The 8,561-nt window shown below is 61.1% G+C and overlaps 1 protein-coding gene across 1 annotated transcript in view; it reads right to left on the reverse strand.

The window, feature by feature from the left end:
• Nucleotides 1-8,561, reverse strand: part of TNXB (tenascin XB) — a 63,809-nt gene that overhangs the window by 1,434 nt on the left and 53,814 nt on the right. Inside the window, exons 25-36 of the mRNA XM_045292264.1 lie at nucleotides 7,953-8,276; nucleotides 6,648-6,935; nucleotides 6,039-6,317; nucleotides 3,678-3,959; nucleotides 2,707-3,030; nucleotides 2,167-2,502; nucleotides 1,145-1,267; nucleotides 908-1,051; nucleotides 669-788; nucleotides 429-572; nucleotides 203-333; nucleotides 3-71 (exon numbers count right to left, since the gene is read on the reverse strand). Coding sequence (XP_045148199.1) covers nucleotides 3-71; nucleotides 203-333; nucleotides 429-572; nucleotides 669-788; nucleotides 908-1,051; nucleotides 1,145-1,267; nucleotides 2,167-2,502; nucleotides 2,707-3,030; nucleotides 3,678-3,959; nucleotides 6,039-6,317; nucleotides 6,648-6,935; nucleotides 7,953-8,276 — 2,564 coding nt within the window. The remainder of the gene's footprint in view (nucleotides 1-2; nucleotides 72-202; nucleotides 334-428; nucleotides 573-668; nucleotides 789-907; nucleotides 1,052-1,144; nucleotides 1,268-2,166; nucleotides 2,503-2,706; nucleotides 3,031-3,677; nucleotides 3,960-6,038; nucleotides 6,318-6,647; nucleotides 6,936-7,952; nucleotides 8,277-8,561) is intronic.

Below are 8,561 nucleotides of genomic sequence, written 5' to 3' on the forward strand. Positions count from 1 at the left end.
GCGCTGTATGGGGTGGAGGGAAAGAGCCCTCGCAGCTGGTGAGACGTGACGCTACCGGGGAGCGGTATCTCCTGTGGGCAATGAGGGCAAGTCAGAGAGGGAACCCCCCGCCCAGGAGAGCACCCTCGCCCAGGCCGAGGCAGCACCTCCTGGACGGGAGGCTTTGGAGGCTCGGGGGCTGAGCAGGGCAGTGGCAGGTCACCTGAGTCTGTCCACCGGGGGTGTCGAAGCTGAGAAGGTAGCCGGTGGGCAGGTCCCCGGGCTCAGTCCAAGTGAGCAGGGCCGTCCGGGGGGTCACCTTCTTGGCTTCCAAGACCTGGGGGGCCTCCAGCCCTGAGGGGGCAAGAGGGGACGAGAAGATGGGCAACGGGCCCACCCTACTCCCCTCACACCCCTCTCTCCTGCCCTGCCTGCCCCGGGGGCCGTACCTGTGATGAACGTGATGTTGGCTGGGGAGGTGAAGTTGGGGCCCCGCACCCCACGCACGATGGCGGTGTAGTTGGTGTGGAGCTTAAGGTCCTGCAGGGGGTAGTCCTCGGCGCTGCCGGGTGCAGAGCCCTGGAGAGACGGGGCTGGGAGGAGGCAGGGGTCAGCGGTTGGTGGCTCTCCAGGCCTTGCCTCCCCAGCCTGCTGTCCCCACCCAGAAAGAGCGCTCCATCGTTGCTTACCCCCCAGGGCGGTGACCTTGACCTCATATTCGTTCACTGGTTTCTGGGGGGGCGTCCAGTGCAGCAGGGCCGATGTCTCGGTTAAGTTCAGGGCATGAAGATCGGTGGGGCCGTCCGGAACTAGCAGAAGGGGCGGGGCATCAGCTATGCCCGCTGGGCCTCTTGCACACAGGAGCTCCCAGGGCCTCCTACCCCTGTGCGGTCCACCCCCGCCACATCCCCGTCCCCGTCCCCCTCACCTGTGGTCAAGACGCCGGTGAGAGGCTCACTCTCCTCAAATCCTCGGACGGAAACCACCGTGACCTCGTAGCGGGTGCCAGGGGTCAGTCCCTGCAGGGTCTGGGTCTGGGTCCGGCCAGATACCTGTATGCTCTGGGGCTCCCCTGTAAGCACACGGTGGGTCGGAGGCTGCCCTGGCCACCCGAGGGGAGCACAGAGCAGGGTCACGAGAAAGGGAGGGGCAAAAGGCTTGTCACCTCCGTCCGCCAGCTGGTAGGAGACTTTGAAACTATCCACCCTGGATGGCGGGGGCAGCCAGCTGACCTTGGCTGAGGTCTCCCCAATGTCACTGAATTGGAGATCACGGGGGCTCTCCAGCACTGCAGGGGGGGGGGGGAATGGTGAATGCACAGAGCAGGGGAGGCCAGGGTTCTCTTTCTCATTTTCCTCCCGGACACACCTACCTTTTTCCTCCACCCCAAACGCACTGCCATAGGCGCGCGCACACACACACACACACACACACCCCATGGGCTTCCGAGAAGGTAACTGGAGGAAGCCCAGTCTTTCTCCCTCGGAGCTGCTGCCGGTTTCCAACTGCGGAGCTTGTGGCTCACAGCCCAACACGTACCCACGACCCCCCCAAGGGATCCTCCTAGCCCATAGGTTCTCAGAATTGTTTGATCTAGCACCCCTTTTTCTGGGGGGGGGAAAATTAATCAGCACACCCCTGGCAATGAGACATTTTTGCACTACAGCCCATACTCCCGGATAAAGTGTAGGTATAGGCTTGCAACTCCCCCAGGAAGGGAACACCAACCTAGACGCTAGAAACGTAGGTGCTGCTTATCCTTCCAAAGGCCCCCACTCCCCACTCCCACCCGAGGGGCCAGTTTCCACTTCCCACTGAGGGACCAGGTTCCACTTCCCACTGAGGGACCGTGTGTGCAGAGCAGACCCCCGGACCTGCCTTATAGCCTTTCTTTAGGCTGCTGACCTGCTTTCAGAGTGCAGTGCTTAACCAGTGCGCCAGCCAGGCTGGCCACTGAGTCCGTTCTGACCAACAGTGACCCTACAGGGCAGGGGAGAGCTGCCCCTGGGGGATTCTGGGACTGTGGCTCCTATGGAAGCAGCCTCCTTGTTTTCCTCTGTAGCAGCTAGTGGTTTTGAACTGCCAGCCTTGTGGTTGGAAGCCCAGTGTGTTGCCAGTATGCCATCAGCACTCCAGGTCCCACCACCCATTTCAGGAGGAGTATGTATGGCTGACATGGGATCTTGCCTGGATTGAGGGTGCGGGCGGTGCCCTGGGCGCTGTCGGCCTTGTGGGGCCCACGCAGCCCGTACAGCGTGAGGCTGTACAGGGTCCCGGGCTGCAGGTCCCGGAGAACGGCCGAGCGCCGTGTGCCTGGCACCGTCAGCTCCCGCTGCAGCAGAGGGCTTGGATGCAGCTCCGAGGTGCTGGGTGGTGGAACCCCAAAGCGGAGCAGGAAGGAGTCAAAGCCCCCCGTGGGGGCCTCCCAATTCAGCCGCAGGGAACTGGTGGTCACATCCGTCACTGACAGCTGGGACAGGCGGGGTCTGGGCTCCCCTGGGGGCTGGGCGGGAGGAGCCTGCCCTGCAGAGAGGGAGAAAAGAAGAATCTAGGGGCCACCCAGCCCTGCCCCCTAGCTCCTCATCTGCAAATGGGACCCAAGGAGGGGCTCCTCCCATTGGAAGGGCAGCCCACCCTTCCACCCTCCTGGATGCCCTTCTTAGACTCCTTCCCTACCGACACCCACCACTTCCGGGCTCCCCTCACCCTTCCCAGGCTGGGCAGTACCTGTGGTGCCCTCCACGGAGATGGGCCCCAGGCGGGTCCCTTCTCGGAGGCCGTAGAGGAAGAACCTGTAGGAGGTGCCGGGCTCCAGGCCCGAGACCAGGACCTGGTGCTGGTTGCTGCCCACGAGCAAGGCCTGGGGCTGCCCGTCTGCGTCCTGATACTGGATCACAAAGGAGTCAAAGGGGCCCCGGGCCACCGTCCACGAGAGGTTCAGGGAGTCTGGGGTCACATCGGTCACCTCCAGGGTCCCCAGGCGGGGCTCTTCAGGAGGCTTGGGGGCCTCTGTGGTCGGGTGCAAGGGGGCTGGCGTCGCCTCTTCTGGGACTAAAGGGGAGAAGCAGCTTAGTAAGGTCCCATAGGGTCCCCTTTCCATCTCTTCCCCCAAAGAGGGGGGTGCAGGGTAGGACTTTACCAATCCTGGCCCTGGCAGATCGAGGGAGGGGAGGGAGAGACTTGGGCTCTTCCAGGACCTTCCTTCTCTTGAGCCCCCAGACCCCTGCTTGGACACTGACTCCTGCCACCTCTAGGGCCGCCTGCAGCCCCGATGTCACAGGAGGCTGTGGTGGCTCCTTGGTGGGGTTTCTTCGCAGCATCTGCTGTCCCCAAAGTCCTGGGAGCTCAATCAGTTGATGCCTGCACAGTCCCCCCACCCCCAACTCCCAGGCTCATCATTCAGACCAGGGATGGCGGCCACACTCTGGGCTCCCAAGGAACCTGCCCCCATAAATACAGTCATAGCTGTAGGTTCGCATTATCCCTACCCCTCCTCTGTGGTAGAGGGCCACGGACTCCCCCACAAGCCACGTGCTTGCATGTGTGTGTGTGTGTGTTTCCATTGGAGAAAATGCTCTGGACATGTCCAGGGAGAGGGATTTGCCCATCTCTGGACAAGGCTTCTTTACCACTGGGTAACAGCCGCCCCCATGTAGGAGTGGGAGCAGCCGTCTGCAGAGGGCTGGCCACCCACTCACCAGTTACTCCCGAGGCTGAGATGGGGCCCAGGCGTCTCCCTCCGAGGTGCCCGTAGAGCAGGAACTTGTACTTGCTGCCGGGCTGCAGACCCTCCACGGTGACCTCACGCTGGTCTCCAGCCACGGCCACCCCCTGGGGCTGCCCGTCTGCGTCCCTGTACTGGGCCACAAAGGAGTCGAAGGGGCCCCGGGCCACCGTCCACACCAGATGCAGCGAGTGCGGGGTCGCATCGGTCACGGTCAGCTCCTTGAGGCGTGGGGGCTGCTCCTCCTGTGAGGGAGCTGCAAGGAGGGGAGGTTCTCTTAGTCAAGGGCACCCCCAGGCCCCATGTCACCCTTCGGGTCTGAAACAAGTCACTCCGCCGCAGAAGAATCAACCATTTCAGACCCAAAGGGCAGCATTCCCAAGGACGCAGCGTGGAGAGCCGGGAAGGAGAAGCGGACCCAGGAACCAGAGAGGAGGGGCAGACAGTGGGACCTTTGACTGTCCAGCTCCACTCCTCCTGAAGTCCTGTCAACCCCGAGGACTTCCAGAACTGAGCATCGCTTTCCCAGGAGAAACTATGGAAAACCAAAGAGCTGGTTCTGAGAGCCCCAAATGACCACCAATTCATTTCTCCAGGACCCCAACCCAAAGCTAATGGCCCTCGGCTGTGGAAGTAACCCCCAACACATCTAAACCCAACAATGCAGCACATTAGATATCAAACCCACTACCAGAAACAAAACGAAGTAAGCTGAGGCTATTGTATGCAAACACAGAGTAATAAAGCCCAGGACACGGTTTCTAGGCACACACAAGCTGTACATTGTGTGTGTGTGTGTGTGGGGGGGGGGGGCTCAGGAGGACAGTCACCCCTGGAGACACCATGCGGCACAGGGGCTTTTGAGCTAGATTTTTGGTTCGCTAGTGAACAAAGTTACGACAGCTGAGGTACCGCTGTGAATGACAACGGTCCATTGAGGGACTGCAGCGAATGAGCTGAAAGATGAGTGTGAAGTGTTGGGTGTTAGACCGCTGATCCCTCTGTAAACCTGCACCTCATTCACAGTCCAAAGTTTATCTACAAAACGCAGATCAGGCTTCCTCTGCCCTGGGAGGCCTGAAGGCCTGGGGAGAGATGCCAGAAGCAACGTCTCAGCGGAGGCAGAGCCGGGCCTGGCCTGTAGGGCTGAGATGCACCCCACCCCCGCCCCCAGCTCCTGCCCTGTTGGGATCCGGCGGGCAGCACATACTCCCACATAGAAGACCATCCCAGGAGGAGGGGCTGCCCTCACCCCACAGCTCAGCTAGAGCAGGGGAAAGCCTCTAGAGGGGATCTGGGTCCTGGGGAGGCAGCCCGACAGTAAGACAGCCAGTCAGGTCCACAAGCTCCCTCCCCAGGGACTGGCCTCCCTTTCCATGGACTCCCCAGGCCTGCAGGACTAAGCAGGGAAGTCAGGGCAGGGACTTCCCACAAGGGGTGCGTGCTGACTGACAGGGGCCCCAACACCACGGCTTCTCACTGCCATTCAGGCAGTTCTGACTCAGAGCCGGAACGGTGGAACTGCCCCTGTGGGCTTCCAAGACGGGAACGCTTTAAGGGGATAGAAAGCCTCATCTCTCTCCTAAGTAGCAGCAGGTGGTTTTGAACTGCTGCCTGTGACCACTACACCACCAGGGCCCCATCTGAGGAAGAAACTGATGTCCAAGGACCACAAGCTCCACCGCTGTCTGGCCAGAGTAACTCATGGCGCCAGGAGAGGGGTAAAGGTCAGGGCCCAGGAGGGGTGGGGTGCTGAGTCATGGCCCGTCAACACTGGACTTTTCCACGGTGTTTCTGCAGCCAAGCCTGCCCTGCTTGGGAGCTGGGGTGGGCTGGAGGCGGAGGCTGAGGGAAGTGGTGTGGTATGGTCTGTCTGTGGACACGTAGCCGGCAAGTCTTGGAACTACATTTGAACACAGGTCTGCTTGGCACCCAAGCCTGTGCCCTTTGGGTGTAGGAAACAATGCACATCAAATGCTCAGGTGGGGCCCAGCACCCAGTGACCAGAGGAATCCGAATAAATCCAAACCGGTGGCCACTGAGTGTGACCCTGGCCATCCCGTGCCACAGGTTCCCAATGGCCACCACCTCCCAGAACCCAATCGCCAGGCCTTTCTTTCCAATACCTCTGGGTGGATTTAAACCACGCAGCTTTTAGGGACCAGCAAGCGACTGAGCTTTGCACTCCCCAGGCAGGGCCTCGGGGAATGTTTGTCTCTGTGGGCACTCAGTTTATGCCAAGGCACAGCGCTTCAGATGGGAGAGCCCCTGCCTGCTCTGGGGTGCTGGGCTGAGCTGGGTTTGGGAAGGCTGGAGGCAGGGGGTGGGTGCTCACCAGTGGTGCCCTCCACAGACACAGGCCCCAGCCGCTTCCTGCCTGCCAGCCCGTAGAGCAGGAACTTGTATTTCCGGTTGGGATGCAGCCCTGGGATGGTGAGCTCTCGCTGGTCTGAAGCCACAGACACCGCCTGGGGCTGCCCGTCCCTGTCCTTGTACTGCACCACGAAGGAGTCGAACTCGCCCTCGGGGACCGTCCACGAGAGGCCCACGGAGTCAGGGGTGGCCTCCGTCAGGGTGAGCTCCCCCAGGCGGGGCGGGGGTTTCATATCTGAGACTGGGAAAGAGCAGGTTTCAGGAGAGCTGCAGAAAAGGGGGTGGGTGCCGGCTGACATCGGAGTTCCCCCTGGGCTCTGGGGGCCAGGGGTCAGGAACAGGGGTTCCCACGAGCTAGGAGGAACCGGGGCAGCATAAAAGGATAAAAGAGGAGCCCGGATCAAGCAAGTGGCCAAGGGCACTTACTAGGCTGGGGAAATAAACCACCCGGGGTCCCGGGGTTGGTTGCTGGGGCACTGGAACACGAAATGCCACCTGCTGCCACAAGAGGGCGGAGGACGGCCACCAAGCCCCCGCGAAGGCAGCCCCCAGCCCTGACTGCCCCACTCACTGGTCTTGGCCTCCACGGAGACCGGGCCGCGTCTCTTCCCGTCCCGGAGGCCGAAGAGGAGAAACTTGTACTTTCGGGCCGGTTCCAGGTCTGAGACGGTGACCTCTCGGAGCTCTGGCCCTGCCGGCACTGCCTGGAGCTGCCCCTGGGCGTCCCGGTACTGGACCAAGAAGGAGTCGAAGGAACCCTGGTCCACCGTCCATACGAGGCTCGCCGTGTTCAAGGTTACAGCTGATACCACCAGCTCCCCCAGGCGGGGCTCCACGGGGGGCTCGGGGGGCAGAAGGGCTGGAAGAAAGGAGAGAGGCTACGAGGTTGACAGATAGGCCCTGCCCAAGCTGAGACCTATCTACAGAGCAGAGGAGGGGCCAGCAGCTGCTTTGTGGAGTCACTGACCATCTGCCAGACCGGGAGGCCGTGGGGGGCAGAAACACCCACCACATCACTCATCAGGTCTGCAGGGGACTTCAGACTCGGGCTGTTGACGCCAGAGCCAGGCTCTTCCCGTTTTTAAATCCTAGGACTGGGGCCCCTTACACAGAGTATCACAGGCCATCATTCAGTGGCACCAAGAACACTTGGATATACGTTGCCAGCCACTTTTCCAAAAATTTTATTTCTACTTGAGTCCTGGGTATCAACTCCTCTTCCCACACCCTCCTCCACCTTCCCACCCTCATGAATCCTTGATCAATGATACATTATTGTTATTTCACGGCGTACACTGTGCATTGTCTCACTTCACCCACATTTGTTATTCATCCCTGGGGGAAGACCTGTATATCCAACCTTATGATGGGCTTCCCCTTTGGCCCCCAGACCCCTATTCTCACGATTTCGCTGCTTCCACTACTGTTCCTGAGGGTTTATCTGTCCTGAATTCCATGTGTCAAGAGCTCTTCTCTGTACCAATATGTGTCCTCCGGTCTAGCCGGATTTGTAAGGTAGAACTGGGTCATGGTAGTGCGGGGAGGAAACATTCAGGAACTCTAGGAATGATATGTGTGTTTGATCATGCTAAACTGCACCCTGGTCAGAGCCATGTGCTGAGGCACGGCATGACCCGGTCCTCCTGAGGCACATGTCCACCATGGAGGCCTCAGGTGGCAAGCAAAGGATTAACAGGTGCCCAACAAGCGCTACCTGTCTCTCTGAATCCTCACTCCATCCTGGGAGGGCGGCACACCATTGGAAAAGGGAGGAAAACCAGAGCCCACTGGAGTCCAGGGCGCAGATGGGTAAGGGACAGAGAAGGACAAGAAGACCTAGAGGAAAGAATGAGGGAAGCGGGCCCGGCCCACTCACCGGTCAGCCCCAGCGCAGACACGGGGCCCACGCGCTGGCCCTGGTGGAGCCCGTACAGGTGCATCTTGTACTTGCGCCCCAGCTCCAGGCCCTGCACCGTCACCTCTCGCTCCTCGCCCCCGACACGCACCGCCTGGGGCCGCCCGTCCCTGTCCTTGTACTGCACGGTGAAGGCGTCAAAGTGGCCCTGGGGCACTGTCCAGGACAGGCTCAGGGAGTCCGGGGTTGAGCCTGTCACCGTCAGCTCCCCCAGGAGAGGCTCCTCGGGGGTCTCCGGGGCCTCTGTGGTGGGCTCCGTGGGGACGGGGGTCTCTTCCTCCAGAGCTGAGCAGGGAGACACAGAGGGGAGGGGCCTCTGTGAGATGTGCTCAGGGCCGCAGGGGAAGCACAGAGAAGCCAGCGGGGCCACCACTGGTCCTATGGGTGCTTCACAGTAGCCTGCTCTTGGGCTGGGCACCCTGCTGGGTCAACCCCTCACCACCATGCCCAGAGCCCCAGGTCAGGTGCGGGGAGGTGGCAGCCACCAGCCCTGCTGCTCACAACTGCCCTTCCCTGCCCAGGAGGACCTGTCAGCCCCAGGGAGCCGCAGGGACAAGGCACACAGACACC

The sequence above is a fragment of the Echinops telfairi genome, unplaced genomic scaffold (genome assembly GCF_000313985.2).
Source record: "Echinops telfairi isolate 266 unplaced genomic scaffold, ASM31398v2 ScPeMD7_655;HRSCAF=1070, whole genome shotgun sequence".
Classification (NCBI taxonomy): Eukaryota; Metazoa; Chordata; class Mammalia; order Afrosoricida; family Tenrecidae; genus Echinops; species Echinops telfairi.